The sequence below is a fragment of the Sminthopsis crassicaudata genome, chromosome 3, assembly GCF_048593235.1.
Source record: "Sminthopsis crassicaudata isolate SCR6 chromosome 3, ASM4859323v1, whole genome shotgun sequence".
In the NCBI taxonomy this organism is placed as follows: domain Eukaryota; kingdom Metazoa; phylum Chordata; class Mammalia; order Dasyuromorphia; family Dasyuridae; genus Sminthopsis; species Sminthopsis crassicaudata.
The window spans coordinates 199,893,832-199,915,380 of record NC_133619.1 but is presented as its reverse complement, the minus strand read 5'-3'; the positions used below and the strand labels follow the sequence as shown (position 1 = coordinate 199,915,380).

At 35.0% G+C, this 21,549-nt stretch overlaps 1 protein-coding gene across 4 annotated transcripts in view; it reads right to left on the bottom strand.

Moving 5' to 3' along the window:
* Positions 1–21,549, bottom strand: part of EPHA3 (EPH receptor A3) — a 573,903-nt gene that overhangs the window by 31,823 nt on the left and 520,531 nt on the right. For all 4 annotated transcript variants that reach the window (XM_074299815.1, XM_074299812.1, XM_074299813.1 and 1 more), the window contains 2 exons: positions 18,836–18,985; positions 15,711–15,904 (listed from right to left, as the gene is read on the bottom strand). In XM_074299815.1, the coding sequence (XP_074155916.1) occupies positions 15,711–15,904; positions 18,836–18,985 (344 nt within the window). The remainder of the gene's footprint in view (positions 1–15,710; positions 15,905–18,835; positions 18,986–21,549) is intronic.

Below are 21,549 nucleotides of genomic sequence, written 5' to 3'. Positions count from 1 at the left end.
GCAAAACAACAACAAAAACAAAACAAAAACAAAGGCATTAGGAAAGTTTTATGGGTATCTATGGAAAACTATAATGGTTTTCTTCTATACATTCATTAGCTTTCAAATGTAGTTTCTATAAATGTATATATGTGTACATACACCACTAATATTTTCCAAATACACAAAATTGAGCAAAGCCAGTAATTCCCCTTCCCAATTTTCAAAAGCATACCAATTAATCCAGGATTTGTTTCAGCCTAACAAGCTTTGAGACATATGCTAGAATATGATTGATTGGATTATACAGAATGAACTTATATACAAGAAAAATGAAATTTGGAAGAGAATGGCAATGTGGTATAATAAAAATCATAACTGACTCAGAATCAGGAGAGATTTTATTCAAAGTCTACTTCTGATATCTACTAATAACATAATTGAGGCAAGTTATATAATATCTCTGAGCCACAGTTTCCCCATTTTAAAAATTCAAGTTAATAACAGAGACACAGAGGCAATGTTAAGTAGAGGCTAAAGAGTTAACCTTCAATCAGGAAGATTTGCATTAAGGCCTGCCACTGATAGATGCTAGCTGTAGGACCGTAGACAACTTCCTTAACTTCTCAGAAGCCCAGGTAATTCTTCAAGACTCCAAAATGCAGAATAGTTACTAGTCTGAAGAGAAAGGGGAAGATTCTTCAGAAAAGTTCTGAAAACTCCTTATACTGATGAAATATTTATTTTTTTTTTATTTCAAAAGGGTATCCTGTGGGAAAAATGAAATGTTTGGAAATCATAAAGTTCTATGTAAATATTTTTATTTTCCTTATGATTCTTTGAACAAATCATAGACACAGATATTGTACAACCATCTTTATTATAGATGAAAAAGATCTGGAGGTTTAAGTGAACCTTAGAACCTCAATGTGAGTCAAACTACATTAAAAGAGGCAGAGCTTCTAGGAGCAACCATTATTCTACCCTCCTCAGATCACATCTGAAGTATTGTATTTAGTTTTGCTCATTACAAATTAGTAAAGATAATAAATTAGAGATCATCCACAGGTATATAAGCTTAAGGACCCAGGGTTCATTCCATCTAAGGACTGGAAATTTATAGCTTGGAAAATAAAGTAAATAAAACTTGTATAAAATATGATAGCTATATTCAAATATTTAAAAAATTGTCATATGGGAAAAGGATCCAAGTTGTTCTACTTGTTCTATAGCTTAGAGCTGGGAACAATGGGGAAAGACTTTTGAGCGGAGAATGAGGTACTGCAGGAAAAAAGAAAGTCTCTAATGAGAGCTATTCAAAAGTAGAATGGCCTGAATCAAGCAGTCATTTACAACTAACTGCAGATCTTTAAGCAAAGACTAAGTAATTAATTATTCAGTTTGTTGAAAGATTTGTTAGTTTGATTGACTGCCTTATTATCTAGGTAATCATTAGAACAGATGGTTTTTAAGGTACTTTTCATTTCTGAAATTTTGGGAGTTATTACAGAAGGAATGAGGAGATTTCTAGAATGTACAAGATTATTTCCAGAATTATTAAACAACAGATTACCTTTTATTTAAAGTTGGCAGGTAGGTAATACATTGCATACTGTGCTGCACTTAGAGAAAGATTTTGAGTTCAAATATGAACTTACCCTTACTAAATATGTGTAAACCTGGACAAGTTACATAATAATGCATCCTGTTCCATTCCAGCCCCAGTCTCTTTATCTATAAAGTGAGGATAATAATAACACCTACCTGCTATACTTTTTGTAACAATAACTGAATGAATATTTTTTCTGAAACTTGTTGTAAACTACAAAGTACTAAATCAATTTGATTTACTGCTATTTCTACTGCTGTTGCTGCTATTACCACTATTACCAACGACCAAGAACAACAACTATACTATCGTTACCACTACCATCACCATCAGTATTGTTGCAGGTGTAGCCCCTTTAAGATTCCTTGTCTCATCTACCTTTGGGACAAGATATTCCTAGGGGAAAAGATCTGTATCTGAGCCAGTTTGGGCTGTACCCAGCCCCCAATTGATTTGGGTTTTCAGCCCCCTTTAATACAAGATCTGGTCAGAACTAGTTTGGGCTGTACCCAGCCCCCCCACTGGATCTGAGCTGGCTTGGATAAAGTCTGCCAAAAATCTGACCTTCAAGGAATTAACCTGAGCTCTTCCCATTGCTTCTTCAAGCAGATAAAAAGAGCAAAGCTAGAATCATCTTGGGTCAGAGATTTGAAAGATGTCAGCCAAGATGCTTGCATCAGAGATTCTCTGTCCCCGCCACTTTCAGCGTATATCTTCCTCTATCTAATGCCTTTACTAACCAGACTTTAACCTTGCTTCCAAACCTGGTAATAAATATCTCTTTACCCATCTAGGTTTTCGGCCTGTAAATTCATTTACAGGGGACTCTTGCCATCACTAGACTTGACTTAACTTTGTATCCTTGCGCTGAATCCTAAGAGGGTTGCAGGGGAGCTCGACGTGACTCCCTGTATCCCAAATCCTGCCACTAGACCTCAGTTAATCCTATTGAGGTATACACCTCCTCATTAGGTATTTACCTCATGATTTGGTTCATTTTCCCTCATCATTTTGAGGTTTCCTATTACCTCATCAGTATTACAACTATTATTAGCACTCCAGAATTTTAAAATAAGTCAAATAAAATCTGTTTTATTAAGCTAATGGATGAAAATGTGAGTACATGTGTTTGTCTCTCTTTAGATTAAAATAATATGTAAAACAGCCTAATTATTTATGGATAAATATATCAATAAGTAGGGGAAAAAAGAAAATCCTCCAAGGATATATTTTCAAAATTGGAAACTTATGAAATTGATTTATTTGCAATAAGTAAGGTAATATCATTGATTGCAAGGTCCAACTGAAAAATAATTATTGCTAATTAAATAGCATGTTTTTATCAAATTCAATAAATTTGTGAGATTGACTAAAACTAGGAAAACGTATTTGTTACAAAATTACAGGTATAATTTAAGGTCATTCTTTTTAACTTATCAATTCAAGAGATATTTAGTAAATATCTATGATTTGCAAGACATTCTGCTTGGTGTTGAGAATATAGACAGATTTGTAAGTAAAGAGTCTATACTCAAAGAAAATAGGCAACAACTCATGATAAAACTGAAAGAATTTAGTTTTAAAAGTATGTTGAAATATTTCCATCTATTTAAATCCATTTGGATTTTTCCTAGAAAATCTACAAAATCCACCTCACTGTAATATCAACTAAATTACAAATATATATGTATATGTACGTAATAATATTATACACATAATATTATTATGTATGTATATATATATATACATAATAAGTATTTAGACATATAGAGTATCCTTGAATTCTTAGTGCAATTTTAATAAAACTCCAGATGTCTAAGTGACAAAAACTTACAAACCCCAAACCCCAACATTTGAAAATTTAATTATTTAAATATTTATTGTTATGTTTCTTATTAAAAGTCAGCATAATCACTCTCATTTTATATCTCACTTATCAATTTTTGAACTTCATAAAACAAATTTTCAATTGCTACTCAGTAATTTAAAAGAATTATTTTTGTAATCCTAGACATAATATCAACAAAAAATAAGGTTTAAATAAATATATTTTTGATGAAACCTCACCAAAAAAAAAAAGACTAATAGAAACAGATCAGGGAACTGAGGTAGCCATGCAAGGGAACCTCCTCTACTCAAGTGTTGATCTCATAATGTGTAACCCAGAAAATTAAATTTAAATTGAATTTTCTTATTAAAATTCACAAAACTCCAATATTATAATACACATAAATACTTTAAATTTCAAATAATTTTTGTAAGTTTATAAGCTTAAAATTATATTGTATTAGAGTCTTTGGGGCAGCCTGTATATTTATATATAATAGGTGTTATTTTAAAAAATTTAATGCATATATATATATACACACATATATATATATACATACATACATATATATATATATATATATATATATATATATATATATATATATATATATATATATAAATAATCATATATAAATAATCACGTTACCTAGTTGGCATTGTCAGAAATTTTTTAAATTATTTTTTTCAGATAAATGGGGGTCAAATCACTTTAAAATATTTGATCTTTTTGCTGATGCTACCAGTTAATATAATGACAGATTATTTGATTAAATAATTATTTCTATACATATGGTGTGTGAGTGTATGATAGAAGATTAAAATTTTTAATAGTGAAGTTTTTAAACTGTCCTATGGCCTTGTCTAATTTTCTTTTGTTAAGTTAGTCTTTGAAACAGTTAATATGCATTTTTTAAGTGGCTATTAAGTACAAGGAAGAAGTTGGTAGGTCTGTAGATAGCTCAGTGGATAGAATACTGGGTCTGGAGGGAGGAGCAACTCAGTTCAAATCCACCCTTAGACAATTACTAAATACATGACCTTGGGCAAGTCACTTAACCACTGTTTGCCTTAATCTACCAGAGAAAGAAAGAGTAAAATCACTCCAGGGCCCTTGCCAGAAAATCCCATGAACAGTATGATCAAGGGATAAATCATGAAGAGTAAACTAAATCAATCATGACTGAATTAAACAACAACTGTACAAGATATTATGCTAAGCATACTGAGGATAAAAATAAAAGCAAAACATGATGCTCACTTCCCAAAATATCATATTCTAATAAGGGGCAAAATTTCATAGATCTAAGATATACAGAGTATGAATGGAAGGTACTCTTAAAGTGAAGACATTTGTGAAGAGAGAGTTAGGAGGCCTTCAGAAGTATTAAAGACAAACAGGATAGTCACAAAGAAGAAGTAAGAGAGCATAATATTCCAGGAATGGAAGAAAAAAATTTCTTTGCAAATGTAGGGATGCATGGTATTGGGAGATATAGTGTCCTATTTGAGGAATAGAAAGAAGCCCACTGTCACGGGATCACTGGGGAATAAAGTATAAAAAGAAAGGAAAATTAGGAAGCAGTTAGTTTGTCAAGGGCTTTAAAACCTAAACAGTAAACTTTATATTTGATTCTTAAAATAATAAGAAGTCATTGGAGCTTATTAGATAGGAGGTAGGAATTTGTGTGAGATCTGTATTTTAGGAAAATCTAGAAACAAAATTTAAAAGGTAGTAGGATCTAAATTTGGCAAGAAACCTTTAAAGATATTCTAGTCTAATTTAGTTTAGTAATATTATTGTATGTTATATATGTAAAATATATGTGTTCAGATCAAATTAGATCTTGTGAAGCATTTGTTTAGAATAAAATATATAGACATGAAGAGAAGTATTAAGAGGCAGGTCAATTTTGTTTTGTTTTTAATCCAGACATAATTTCATCCTTGTAGCATATTCCTCATCCACCAGTTTAGACTAACAACTCTTGTATAATCAGAGGGGCACGGGGAGGGAATAAGGTAAGAAAAGAAAGAGAGAGAGAGAGGAATAAGAGAAGGAAGAGAGAAAAGTAGGGAGAGGAGAGAAAAGATGAGAGATAGTTTTTTTGGTTTGTTTTCTATCTTAGTCTCTAAGACTATCTTACAGCAAGCAGGTTTACCAATTACCAATCTTAGACACTATGTGATTGTGATTTGAGATTAAGGTCATATAGCTAATACAGGTAATGGGATGCTTTCTTTCCTCTATCATTTTTTCAAATAAAAATATCAAATAAGCTTATTCATGCTAACTCTAAGGCACTAACTGATAAAGTTTTATCTACAGGCATAAATATTAGAAGCAGAATTTCCATTTTTAACAGTTAAATCTGCAAAAAGTTCATTGGGACCTTGCTCTATTTTAGTGAAAGCCTCTCCCTGATCTTTCTGTCCAGGGAGGACACCCCAAGCTTTTATTGCAGCCTTAGCAATTTGCTCATATATTGTCATGGTATAATTAATCTGTTCTGAATTCTCTCCATACCGACCTTCACCAGCTAAGTACTCAAAAATGAATTGTGTGTTAACTCCTATTTCCAAATTGCATCTGACTTGGATTTTACATAATTCATGAAACTCCACAAACCATAATAAATTTTGTCCAGGTTCTAGATCTGTCCTTGCTATGGATTTCCAATCATTCGGAGTTAGGATTTCATAAGACAAACCATCTAGTAACATTTTAACATACACTGATGTAGCCCCATAAAGGGTACAACCTTTTTTCAAATCTTTAATTTTATTCAAATTTAAGCGTTTATCTTCTCCTTTTTTGACCTACAGAGTCAATCTCTTCAATCACAGGATATGCATGTATAAAATCACTTATATCCTGTCCTTCTCTCTTAGCTTTAACCAATGCTTTTTCTAATCTTGCCACAGGCTTAGGCTGCTTCACAGGCGTTTCTGTTTGTGTTTCTGCCTCTACCCCTCCTCCTTTTTGCCCCACCTCTAAAGGGTTAATTGAGGGAGGGGATGGGAAATTGCTCTTGTTGCTCAGAATTGTACTAAACTTTATTGTTATCTGAGTCATCCTTTTCACCTAGTTTAGTTGACACCTCCGCATTTTGCTCCTTCTTCTCTTCCTTTAGAATAACAACTTTTAAAGCCATTTGGATTAAATTGTAGGTATGAAGTGTATCTTTGGAAATTGAGTTTGGTCTGGAATTGTAGTGTTCACCTAATTGCTTTCCTACTAATTCCCATTTATCTAGATCCAATTCTTCTTCCAGAGAAAAACAAGGACATATGACCTTCACAGTTTTTAAAAGTTCAGTAATCTCCTCCAAAATTATAATCAATCCTTGGCTTTTCATAACCTTGATGATGTTCTCTAAACATTTTCCTAGGACAGAAGGCGTTTGCCCCATTTCATAAGAGATTGCTGGTTTAGTCCTTAACAAGTTAAGTTCCTTATTTGTCTATTAGAACGCTCACTTAATCTTTAACAAAGTTTCCTTGTTACTCATGGTTATTTCTGCATCAGAAAGTCTTTTCCACTGGAATCAGGATCGTGTCTGTCCCTGTTCGGGGGCCAAATTGCAATTGTTCGGTCTAGCTCCTCTGAAGGGCTCAGAATAAGTCCTTGTCAGGATAAGCAAAAGTTCTTGCCCCACGTTGGGCACCAATATGTAATGTGCTGTTGTCTCCAGAAACTGCTGATCGCTCTCTGGTCTAGAGGAGAGACTTCTTCCTCCAGAGAGTCACCTCAAGTCTGGCCTAGAGCAGAGACCCTCTATCTCTCTAGTGCCACACTCTTTTATCTTCCCAGAGAATGGGCATGGGATAACGCAAGGGCTTCTGGGAAAAATTGCTTCAACCAATGAACTTCATCCTCCTAAGCATGCAAGCTCCACCCCCAGGAGTTCACAAGTAAAACTCCGATTAAAACCCAGAAATAGAGAATTGTTAAGTGACTTAGCACTTAGTAAGAACCTAACATCAGATATGGTGGGAAGAGAGGGCTATATGTGAATCAAACTTTTTGCTGAACCGGACAAAGGCATATGGAAAACATAAATAATGTATTTGGTGTAGAAATGCTATAAATTCAGATGGCGGAGAAGATACACACGACTCTGTGAACGTCCTTACTCCTTCACAACCAATTAGATAAATCAGCCTCAGAAATAGCGCTGGACTGATAGAATCCACAAGGACTGGAAGCACGACTTACCAGCTGAAGAGAATCTGGAGTTTCAACAGAAAAGGTCAGTTCCCAAAGGAAGAAGAAGAGAGGCCAGCACAGACGGCTGGGTGCTAGCACACTGCGCCGATCACACTGGGGAGGGCTCTGGGATCAGAGAAGCCACTGAGATAGAAGAATCTCGCACAGGCTGTTAGCTCTTCTCTGCTTATAAAACAGCAGTTCAGAAGAGAAATCTAAGCCACTTTAAAAAACCAGATTGGATCTTCCTCGATCCCAGAGGTGACTCAGCAGATCTCGGCACTGTGGATGTGGCCCCTAGCTTTCACCTGTGAGTAGATAAGAGATTGAGAAGTGGGCAGATACGGCCCAAGGAAACACATAGTGCTTGGCTCAGCTGGAGGCTGTGGAACTCAGCGCCAGAAGTCCCAGAGAAGCGGAACCTTTGAACTAGGGACTGCAGTTTCTGGCAGACACTTCCAGTTTGAGCACAGGGGCTTTTCACGTCACCTGCTGCTGACATCCATGCCCCACCGGGAAGCATAGGCCGGGCTTTGTGTCGCCTTTACTGTTCAGTCTCAAACCTCAGGGAAGCCGCTAGAACACAGTGCCCTCAAAGCACAGCAGTGCTGATCACTTCTGAGGAACTTCCAGGGAGGGGGTGGGGAACTCTCTCCCAGAGCTCTCTCTTAGCTCAGGCACAGGAGCCGCTGCATCCATCTGGTCTGGGAGGAAGCTGGTAAAGAAATAAATAAATAATTTCGTACCCCAGGGACAGACCCCAAAAGATTTTTTAAGTATGAGTAAGAAGCCAAAAAGAACCATTGATTCCTTCTACACAGAGAAAGAGCGGGTATCCAACCCCGAGGAAGTTATCAGCAGAGAGTCAGCAGATAATAACCTAAAGGGGAACGATACCTGCCCCCCATCACATAACTCTCTCCTTGAGGAGACTATTAAAAAGCTAAGAGAGTTTGAAGAAAAATGGGGAAAGGAAAGAGAAGCTATGATAGAGAATAACAACGTTCTGAAATTGGAGTTGGAAAAAATAAAGAATTCACAGGAGATGCAGGGAAACAAAATTTGTGAATTAGAAAAGGTTAAAAAATCACAGGAAAGTAGGATTTCTGAATTGGAAGAGATGAAAAGGTCTCAAGAAAATAGAATTTCTGAATTGGATAAAGAAAATAATTCTCAAAAAAAATTAGGGAAATGGAAAAAAAATCATTAGAGCAAAATAATTCATTTAAAAACAAAATTGGGCATTTACAAAAAGAACTAAAAACTGTGAAAGAAGAAAATAACTCCTTAAAATTCAGGATGGAAAAAATAGAAGTGAATAATTCACAGAGAATCCAAGAATCAGTCAAACAAAACCAAAAAAAAAAAAGAAAGAAAAGCTGGAGAATAACGTCAAATACTTACTGGGAAAATCTATAGACCTGGAAAATAGATCTAGGAGGGATAATCTACGGATCATTGGACTTCCCGAAAACTACGACCAAAAAAAGAGCCTAGATTCTATTTTACAGGAAATTATCAAAGAGAATTGTAGGGAAAGTAGATGTGAAAAGAATTCATCAAACTCCTTCTGAAATAGACCCTAAAAAAAAGAACACCACGGAATATTGTGGCTAAGCTGCAGAATTACCACACAAAGGAGAGAATCCTGCAAGCAGCTAGAAAAAAACAATTTAAATACCAAGGTGTCACAATAAGGGTCACTCAAGATCTGGCTGCCTCCACATTAAAAGATAGAAGGGCCTGGAACCTGATATTCCCGAAAGGCAAAAGATCAAGGACTGCAACCAAGAATGAATTACCCACCTAAGTTTAGTATCTTTTTCCATGGAAGAATATGGTCATTCAACGCAATAGAGGAATTCTATATGTTTCTAAGAAAAAAACCAGACTTAAACAAAAAATTTGATCTACATCCACAAGACTGAAGAGAAACAGAAAAAGGTACACAGAACCCTTGAGAAATGTAACTGTGTTGTGGGTATATAAAAAGTACTCATGGATAATTTGATTTTACTGATATAAAAGAAAAAAGGGGGGTGTAGTAAAGGGAAGGAGGTCGTTTCAGAAAAAGGGGAAGGAAAGATAAAAAGAGGGAAACTACATCCCAGGAAGAGGCATAGAAAATACACCATATCTGAGGGAATTTAGTGAGGGGGAGAGAAACTACATCCCAGGAAGAGGCATAGAAAATACACCATATCTGAGGGAATTTAGTGAGGGGGAGAATCATTGTGTGAATCTTACTCTCATCAGAAGAGAGTCAAAGAGTAAATAATTGACATATTTGTTTTATAGAGAATTCTCTCTCACCTTATTAAAAGGGGGGAGAGGAAAAGGGAAAAGGAAAAGGAGAATAAGTGAAGGGACTTGGAGGGAGGGGGGAGGGATCTTAAAAAAAAAAAAAAGGAGGGCTGCGCGCCACAAGGGGGGTCTATAAATTAAATATCAGGGAAGGGGTTCAGGGGGGTCAAGGGAAAAAGCATAATCTGGGGATAATATGATGGCAGGAAATACAGAATTAGTAATTTTAACTGTAAATGTGAATGGGATGAACGATCCCATCAAACGGAGACGGATAGCAGATTGGATCAAAAAGCAGAACCCTACAATATGTTGTCTACAGGAAACACACTTAAAGCAGGGAGATACATACAGAGTAAAGGGAAAAGGTTGGAACAGAGCCTATTATGCTTCAGGTAAAGCCAAAAAAGCAGGGGTAGCTATCCTTATCTCAGATCAAGCAAAAGCAGAAGTGGATCTAGTTAAAAAAGATAAGGAAGGAAACTATATCCTGCTGAAAGGTAGCATAAATAATGAAGCTATATCAATACTAAACATATATGCACCAAGTGGTATAGCATCTAACTTTCTAAAGGAAAAGTTAAGATAATTGCAAGAAGAAATAGACAGTAAAACTATAATAGTGGGAGATCACAACCTTGCACTCTCAGATTTAGACAAATCAAACCACAAAAAAAAAATAAGAAAGAAATTTAAAAAGTAAATAGAACATTAGAAAAACTAGGTATGATAGACCTTTGGAAATAGAAAGGAATATACTTTCTTCTCAGCAGTTCATGGATCCTATACAAAAATTGACCATATATTAGGACATAAAGATCTCAAAATTAAATGTAAGAAGGCAGAAATAATAAATGCCTTCTTCTCAGATCACAATGCAATAAAATCTACATTTAGTAAGAAGTTAGGGGTAAATAGACCAAAAAGTAATTGGAAAATGAACAATCTCATCTTAAAGACTGGGTGAAACAGCAAATTATAGAAACAATTAATAATTTCACCCAAGAAAATGACAATGATGAGACATCATACCAAAATCTGTGGGATGCAGCTAAAGTGGTAATAAGGGGAAATTTTATATCTTTAGAGGCTTATTTGAACAAAATAGAGAAAGGGAACATTAACGAATTGGGCTTGCAACTTAAAAAGCTAAAAAAGACCAAATTAAAAACCCCCAACTAAAAATTAAACTTGAAATACAAAAAATAAAAGGATAAATCAATAATATTGAAAGTAAAAAAAAAAAAAAACTATTGAATTAATAAATAAAACCAAGAGTTGGTTTTATGGAAAAGCTAATAAAATAGATAAACCTTTGGTAAATTTGATCAGAAAAAAGAAAGAGTAAAATCAAATTGTTAGTCTTACAAATGAAAAGGGGGATCTTTCCACCAATGAAGAGGAAATTAAATAAATAATAAGGAGTTACTTTGCCCAACTTTATGCCAATAAATTTGGTAACTTAAGTGAAATGGATGACTTCCTCCAAAAATATAGGCTGCCTAGATTAATAGAGGAGGAGATAAATTGCTTAAATAGTCCCATTTCAGAAAAAGAAATAGAGCAAGCTATTAATCAACTCCCCAGGAAAAAATCCCCAGGACCAGATGGATTTACATGTGAATTCTACCAAACGTTTAAAGAACAATTAGCCCCAAAGTTATATAAATTATTTGAAAAAATAGGGGATGAAGGAGTCCTACCAAACTCCTTTTATGACACAGACATGGTACTGATACCTAAACCTGGTAGATCGAAAACTGAGAAAGAAAATTATAGACCAATTTCCTTAATGAATATTGATGCTAAAATCTTAAATAAGAGATTAGCAAAAAGACTTCAGAAAATCATCTCCAAGATAATACACAATGATCAAGAAGGATTCATACCAGGAATGCAGGGCTGGTTTAATATTAGGAAAACTATTAGTATAATTGACCATATTAATAATCAAATTAATAAAAACCATATGATCATCTCAATAGATGCAGAAAAAAATCATTTGACAAAATCCAACATCCATTCCTACTAAAAACTCTTGAGAGTATAGGAATACATGGAATATTCCTTAGAATAATCAGGAGCATATATTTAAGACCGTCAGTAAGCATAATATGCAATGGAAATAAACTGCAACCTTTCCCAGTAAGATCAGGAGTGAAACAAGGTTGCCCACTATCACCATTACTATTCAATATAGTACTAGAAACGCTAGCCTTGGCAATAAGAGCCGAGAAAGTGATTCAAGGAATTAGAGTGGGAAATGAGGAAATCAAACTATCACTCTTTGCAGATGACATGATGGTATACTTAATGAACCCCAAAGACTCTGCTAAAAAGCTCTTAGAAATAATTCAGAATTTTAGCAAAGTAGCAGGATACAAAATAAATCCACATAAATCCTCAGCATTTTTATATATCACCAACAAAATGCAACAGCAAGAGATACAAAGAGAAATTCCATTCCAAACAAATGTTGAGAGTATAAAGTATTTGGGAATCCATCTACCAAAGAAAAGTCAGGAATTATATGAGAAAAATTACAAAACACTTGCCACAAAAATAAAGTCAGATTTAAATAATTGGAAAGACATTCAGTGCTCTTGGATAGGCCGAGCGAATATAATAAAGATTTCAATACTCCCCAAACTAATCTATTTATTTAGTGCTATACCAATCAGACTCCCCAGAAACTGTTTCAATGACCTAGAAAAAATAACAACAAAATTCATATGGAAGAATAAAAGGTCGAGAATTGCAAGGGAACTAATGAAAAAAAAAAAAAAAAAACTCAGAGGAAGGTTTTCTAAGTGTACCTGATCTAAAGCTATATTATATAGCAGCAGTCACCAAAACCATTTGTTATTGGCTAAGAAATAGACTGGTAGATCAGTGGAACAGACTAGATACAAAGGACAAAAAGGATGCATCTATAGCAATCTAATCTTTGACAAACCCAAAGATACCAACATTAAGGATAAAAATTCATTATTCGGAAAAAACTGTTGGGAAAACTGGAAATTTGTATGGCAGAAATTAGATATGAATCCACACTTAACACCATATACCAAGATAAGATGAAAATGGGTCCATGACTTAGGCATAAAGAATGAGATAATAAATAGATTAGAGGAACAGAGGATAGTCTACCTCTCAGACCTGTGGAGGAGGAAGGAATTTATGACCAGAGGAGAACCAGAGGAGAACTAGAGATCATTATTCATCACAAAATAGAAGATTTTGACTACATCAAACTAAAAAGTTTCTGTACAAACAATACTAATGCAAACAAGATTAGAAGGAAAGTAACAAATTGGAAAAATATTTTTAAAAGTAAAGGTTCTGACAAAGGTCTCATTTCCAAAATATATAGAGAACTGACCCTAATTTATAAGAAACCAAACCATTCTCCAATTGACAAATGGTCAAGGGATATGAACAGACAATTCTCAGATGATGAAATTGAAACTATATCCACACATATGAAAGAGTGTTCCAAATCACTACTGATCAGAGAAATGCAAATTTAGTATCTGAGATACCACTACACACCTGTCCGATTGGCTAAGATGACAGGAACAAATAATGATGAATGTTGGAGGGGATGTGGGAAAACTGGGACACTGATGCATTGCTGGTGGAGTTGTGAAAGAATCCAGCCATTCTGGAGAGAAATTTGGAACTATGCTCAAAAAGTTAACAAACTGTGCATACCCTTTGACCCAGCAGTACTACTACTGGGCTTATATCCCAAAGAAATACTAAAGATTGGAAAGAGACCTGTATGTGCCAAAATGTGTGTGGCAGCTCTATTTGTTGTAGCTATAAACTGGAAGATGAATGGATGCCCATCAGTTGGAGAATGGTTGGGTAAATTATGGTATATGAAGGTTATGGAATATTATTGCTCTGTAAGAAATGACCAGCAGGAGGAATACAGAGAGGCCTGGAGAGACTTACATCAACTGATGCTGAGTGAAATGAGCAGAACCAGAAGATCACTATACACTTCAACAACAATACTGTATGAGGATGTATTCTGATGGAAGTGGAAATCTTCAACATAAAGAAGATCCAACTCACTTCCAGTTGATCAATGATGGACAGAATCAGCTACACCCAGAGAAGGAACACTGGGAAGTAAATGTAAATCTGGCTGCCAGATTACATGTACCTTTGGAATCTAATGCTTATTGTGCAACAAGAAAATGGTATTTACACACATGTACTGTATCTAGGTTATATTGTAACACATGTAAAATATATGGGATTGCCTGTCATCGGGGGGAGGGAGTAGAGAGAGGGGGGATAATTTGGAAAAATGAATACAAGGGATAATATTATAAAAAATATGTATAATAAAAAAGAAATGCTATAAATTCAATGAGGAATCATGGGAGGACAATGAAAGGAAGGATCAAGAGTAAGGATAAATTCAGGGAGTACTTAATAATAATCTAAAGAAATTACATGTTTGCAAATTACAGAATGAGGGAAATGGAGAGAAATAAAAGGAAAAATAACTATAATAAGACACTATAGATAGAGCTATGAATTATTCCAATTATTTTGGAAATAATTTGGAATTATACCAAGAAATGAACAAGCATTGAATGCAAGCCATATATGTTAAACGTGTGCAGTTCTTCTAAACTTATTTCCACATTCATCATGCTGTACAAGAAAAATCAGATCAAAAAGGGAAAAAATGAAAAAAAGCAAGTAAACAATAGGAAAAAAGGTGAATATACTATGTTGTGATTCACATTCAATTCCCATAATCCTCTTTCTGGATGCAGATGTCTCTCTATCACAAGTTTATTGAAATTGGCCTGAATTACCTCATTGTTGAAAATATCCAATTATCCATTTTGCATTTCATCATATTCTCTAGTTCTTTAGTCATAAATTCCTTTTTTTCTCTACAGATTTGAGAAATAGATTATCCCTTGTTCTCCTAATTGTTAATGCAGCTTTTTGTTTTCAAAATACATATAAAGATAGTTTTCAACATTTACCCTCACAAAACCTTCTGTTCCAAATTTTTCTCCCTCCCTTCCCTTCATCCCCCTCCCCAGACAACAAGTAATCCAATAAAGGTTAAATATGTGCAATTACAAGACCAAAGTTTTAAAGCTTTCTTTGTAGAATGAGAACAAAAAGAAAAGAGAAAGGGTACTCTCCTAGATATACAGAATAGCAGAATAACTGTTATAGCTGGTAGGTGGCAAGCTACTTTGCAATTCCCATTGTCAAGCACAAGCCTCTATTAGAGACTATAACAGGTAATGGTACATATAGCAGCATATCACTTAAACACTCAGAATTTTAGTTTTCACATTTGTTAAATTGGGATAATAATACCACTACTACCTAGAAAACAAGTTTGTTAGGGAAAAGGTATTTTGTGAATCTTAAAGTACTATAGATTGCTTTATTATTATTGTCTGGAGGCCTGATTCTGAAAGCTGAGTTATATCACCTTTGAGATCAACTGATATATTTTTGTAAGTTCATTAATTTCTCATTATTCAGTCTCAATATAGGTTCGGCACCCTCCCTCATCCTTTTTAATCACTGCAAATGTTCATTAAATTGAATGACTTTTTCTGCAGGAAAAATTATCAAGCTCTTTTATATCAGCCTTGAGGAATGGGAATCACAATGAATACATTTGAGAAAGTGGGTGGGAAAATGAACACATTTTAATCACAGTAGGTAGACAAAGCAAATGCATTAATTTTCAGTATGAGTGCATAAGGAAGAATATGATTGTATCACCTTGCTGCAGCATTGGTAATGATTTTTAGACTACTGGGATTCCTTATAAGCTTGTCCAGAATGCTGACAATCTGCTCAAACTTGGGCCTGTTCTTTCTGTCCTTCTGCCAACAGTCCAGCATCAGCTGATATAAGGCAGCTGGGCAGTCCATGGGTGGTGGCAGTCGGTAGCCTTCATCCACAGCTTTAATTACCTGTGCAAGAGAGAAAAGTTTTAGAAAATAGAAAAGGCAATTAAGCTTATTTTACTGCATTGCTGAAGCAGAGTCTATTAACATGAAGAGTTTAATGTTTAAACAAAATCTTCCCATTCTCGAATTGCCTGCAAAGGCAACCCCTCCACTTTATCAATAAAGTAAGTGATGCATCAAATTAGAGAGTCAGGGGAAAAAAAAAACATAATGGAAGGTCAAAGCAAAGTAGGTTACTTTGTATCCAAAGAGACTGCCCAAATGGTTCAAATCAGAAGAAATATTTGGGGATATGAAGATTGTCATGATGATAAAGTCCAATACAATCTACCATTATGGAGTTAAAATAGGAAAAACAATCGGTAGAAACTGTAAGGGTTAAAAAGCCGCAAGGAAGGCAGTTCAAGGCATGTGGGAGGACCTGGGGGATGAGAGGTTCTGAGGTGCAGGCAAGTCCTACGTGGAGATGGTGCATAGTCCCAAGAGGCAGTGTCAGAGTCCAGGTACCACGCCTCCCTCCTTCTTCTTGGGCCAATCCCATTATGCCAGGTTCCTAGAGGACCCCTTTCTTCCCCCAGATCATCAGTAGGGTATAAATATATGCCATCTCAGAATAAAGTTCTCTTTTGCTTCACCCCTACCTCCTATAGGTCTGTCTCTATGGGATCCAGATTGGTGCCTGAAGATGGGTAAATGTGGCCTAGCCATGCCATCAACGGACGGACATTGAGAGTAGGTCTAAGGGGAGCTACCAGGCTAGAGTAATCCATAGGGGTGTAACAGAAGCCTACTACAGTTTGCTATCATGGAAATAAGGAATGTTGGTTATAACAGTTCTGCTGCTTATTTGTGACTTTGGGAAAATGATTAAAACTTTTTGGTTCCTTTTTCTCACCCACAAAATGTAGGGATTGCAGTAGATGCCCTAAAATTTTATTGTTATCCAGATTCAGGTATAAGTAAAACCATACACCCTCAAACAAAACAATTTCATTCCAGAGTTTCCAAGTTCACATCCAGGCTCAGACACTTAGTAACTGAGTGATCCTGAAGAAATCATTTAACTTTGCCTCAATTTTCTCATCTTAAAAATGATCTGGAGAAAGAAATGTCAAACCATTCTAGGATTTTTGCCAAGAAAACTCCAAATGAGGTTAGGAAAAATTGGATACAATTAAGAAATGACTGAACACCTATATAGCAATTGCATTTTACAGCTGGAATATATTTAAAAGTCATCTTGCATTTTAAGTTAGAAGGTGTTGACTATATTTCCATCATTCTTACTAAACCAATGAGTTGAGGTTCAAAGAAAGATCAAAAGAAAAAAAACACAGTAAATGAGAGAGAATTTGAATCCTGTTCTTCTGGCTTTCAAAACTACTTTTTCCATTGAGGCCAATCCCCTTATTTGATCAATTAAAAAGGAAGATTCAGAGTTATTAGAGACCTTCACCCACCAGAATGAGCCATACAAGACTTTACAGGTTCTATGCCACAGAAAAATAGTGAAAACCTTCTATATAAAGATACCTATGGATTTAAAACATTATATCATGCATCATAATACAGGTAAATGAACTATTTGAATTAAGAACAAGAAAAAAACACAATTGGCTTTTAGACTATACTTCAACTTGGGAATTATTTTGATAGTATATGGAATAATTCTCATATTTCTTTCCTTGATATGCTAGGATTTTTTCTGTAATATAATATAATCATACCCACACACTGGAATATACCCACCTAAATAATCAGGTTTTTATGTTATATCAGCTACTAAAATACAGAACAGTAAAACAGCACTTAGGGAAATTAAATAGCTTAAAATCTTGTTTCAAAAATTAAACTAATCTTAATAGCATGGAAAGGAATGGGGAGACATGGGGACAAATCTGTATTTATTTTACCATGGCACTGTGCCAGAATAAGGTAAACTTAATGCAGGACTATATTTTGGGAAAAAAATACAGAAATGTTATATACCATCTATGCATACCAAATGCATCTCGAGAAAAAAGTGACAGAAATATTAGGATATTTTTGGAAACTAGCAGATTTGACAGGATATTAATATTTTTTTCCTTCCATCAAGAGCAGAATTTCTTAATTCAGTGTCACTGACCCTATTAATTTTTTTGATAATTAATTTTAATATAATTTATTTCCTTTGCAACTTTATCATATATTACACACTTAAAATAGGTCCATAGGTTTAACCATATTACCAAAAGAATGTATGATACAAAAAAAAAAAATGCTTAAGAATCTCTGATTTAGAGACTTCAGTTTATGACTGACTCATATGGAATTAATTTAGGCTTAATATGCCAAGGGAAACAAAATCATATATAATATATATATATATGTATATATATGTATATATATGTATATATGTATACGTATATATATGTATATGTATATATACATATATATACGTATACATATATACATATATATATATATATTTTGTTTGTTTGTTTGTTTGTTTGTTTTACTTTGAGAAGCTACAGTTCAGTAAACAAAAAAAGTTAGCATAGAAGTATTAATTAGATCTATATGAAAGGATGAAAGACATAAGTATATTACCAATGTTGCGTCACAGCAATTTTCTGGCAAAAATCTTTCAAACAAATCACACTATTTCAGCCTGCTATCTATTGCCTGTCTCCATGGGTATTTATTTCATTAACATTTTAGTGCAAATCCTTTCATTTTATGTTTCATCTGTAAATTCTGTGATGGGATAGGAGAAGAATCCTCTTGAAGTAATTTAGCTAAAAACTTTGTATAATCTGGAAACTTCTACTTTCTTCTACTTTCTTTGCCTCACTGTCAAAAAAAGAAGACACCTGGTTTTATTATGCTCCAATCCTTGCGCAGCTTGATTATTTATCTGAGCACACAACTCAAAAACTACAATATACTCACATCCTGATTGGACATCTCCCAGTATGGTCTCTCTCCATAGGACATCACCTCCCAGAGAACAATTCCGTAACTCCATACATCACTGGCTGATGTAAACTTGCGATATGCAATTGCTTCTGGAGATGTCCATCTAATTGGAATCTTTCCTCCCTTTAAAACAATTTTAAAACACAGAAATTATATATCTGTCTACATCAACTTACTTTGTTGGGAGGGAAATATACATAATTCCAAATGTAATCTTGGCTTTTTAACAAAATATTGATTTCTAAGAAAATAATAGTTGCAATGTCTACATCATAGTGGGCTTACATTATGCTACAGAATACAAGATTGCATCAACAATATTTTCCCCCCTTATTTTGCAAAAGAAGTGATTCAAAATGGTGTGTAATCAAAAAAATTAATTTTTTTTACCATTCTCTATTAATATACATAGATTCCTTAAAAATTCAAATGGTATACACACATCCATGAACTATATATGTATAGTTTTATTTATTTGCAATTTTTTCTAAGAAAATACATTTCATTAGGTGATTCTAATAAACCATTGGGTTTATTAAACTACTTAATAGTAGCTTAAACTACTTACAGTAATTTAAAATACTGAATGCTAGATTATTGATAAAGTTCATCCTTTGAAGCTTTAACTGAGTTTTCTATGCCTTGCCCAAGTAATCTCATAAAAAGTCTAGTTATGGCTAGGGTGGAGCCAAGATGGCGGAGAAGAAACACAAGACTCTGTGAACGTCCTTACTCCCTCACAACCAATTAGATAAATCAGCCTCAGAAATAGCGCTGGACTGATAGATACCACAAGGACTGGAAGCACGACTTACCAGCTGAAGAGAATCTGGAGTTTCAACAGAAAAGGTCAGTCCCCAGGGGAGGAAGAAGAGAGGCCAGCACAGACGCCTGGGTGCTAGCATACTGCGCCGATTGTGCTGGTAAGGGCTCTGGGATCAGAGAAGCCACTGAGATAAAGGAATCTGGCACAGGCTATTAGCTCTTCTCTGCTTATAATATAGCAGTTCAGAAGAGATATCTAAACTACTTTTAAAAATTCAGATAGATTGGATTTTCCCGGATCCAGGGGGTGACTCAGCAGATCTTGGCACAAGGGGGTGTGGCCTCGGCTCCCACCTGAGACTAGTTAAAGAGATTGACAAGTGGGCAGATACGGCCCAAGGCAACACACACTGCCTAGCTTAGCTGGAGGGTGTGGAACTCAGCTCCTGAAGTCCCAGAGAAGCAGAACCTTTGAACTAGGGACCACGGTTTCTGGCAGACACTTCCAGTTTGAGCACAGGGGCTTTTCACATCACCTGCTGCAGACATACACGCCCCACCGGAAAGCATAGGCTGGGCTTTGTGCCTTCTTTACTGTTCAATCTCAAACCTCAGGGAAGCAGCTAGAACACAACGCCCTCAAGGCACAGCAGTGCTAGTCACCTCTGAGGCACTTCCAGGGAGGGGGTGGGGAACTCTCTATCAGAGTTCTATTTTAGCTCAGGCGCAAGAGCCACTGCATCCATCTGGTCGGGTAGGAAGCTGGTAAAGAAGTAAATAAATGAATTCCTACCCCAGGGACAGACCCCAAAAGATTTTTTAAGTATGAACAAAATAGCCAGAAAAACCATAGATTCCTTCAACACAGAGAAAGAGCGGGTATCCAAGCCCGATGAAGTTAACAGCAGAGAGTCAACAGATAACAACCTAAAGGGGAACGATTCCTGCCCCCCATCACATAACGCTCTCCTAGAAGAAACTCTTAAAAAATTAAGGGAGTTTGAAGAAAAATGGGGAAAGGAAAGGGTAGCTATGATAGAGAATAACAACGTACTGAAATTGGAGTTGGAAAAAATAAAGAATTCACAGGAGATGCAGGGAAACAAAATTTATGAATTAGAAAAGGTTAAAAAAACACAGGAAAGTAGGATTTCTGAATTGGAAAAGATAAAAAAAGTCTCAAGAAAATAGAATTTCTGAATTGGAAAAAGAAAATAATTCTTAAAAAAAAATTAGGGAAATGGGAAAAAATTCAATAGAGCAAAATAATTCATTTAAAAACGAAATTGGGCATTTACACAAAGAACTAAAAACTGTGAAAGAAGAAAATAACTCCTTAAAAGTCAGGATGGAACAAATAGAAATGAATGACTCACAGAGAACCCAAGAATCAGTCAAACAAAACAAAAAAAATGAGAAGCTGGAGAACAACGTCAAATACTTACTGGGAAAATCTATAGACCTGGAAAATAGATCTAGGAGAGATAATTTGCGGATTATTGGACTTCCAGAAAACTAGGACCAAAAAAAGAGCCTAGATTCTATTTTACAGGAAATTATCAAAGAGAACTGTCCAGAGATAATAGAAACAGAAGGGAAAGTATCTGTGGAAAGAATTCATCGAACTCCTTCTGAAATAGACCCTAAAAAAAGAACACCATGGAATATAGTGGCTAAGCTGCAGAATTACCACACAAAGGAGAAAATCCTGCAAGCAGCTAGAAAAAAAAAACAATTTAAATACCAAGGTGCCACAATAAGGGTCACCCAAGATCTGGCTGCCTCCACATTAAAAGATAGAAGGGCCTGGAACCTGATATTCCGTAAGGCAAAAGATCAAGGACTGCAACCAAGAATGAACTACCCAGCTAAGTTTAGCATCTTTTTCCATGGAAGAAGATGGTCATTCAATGAAACAGAGG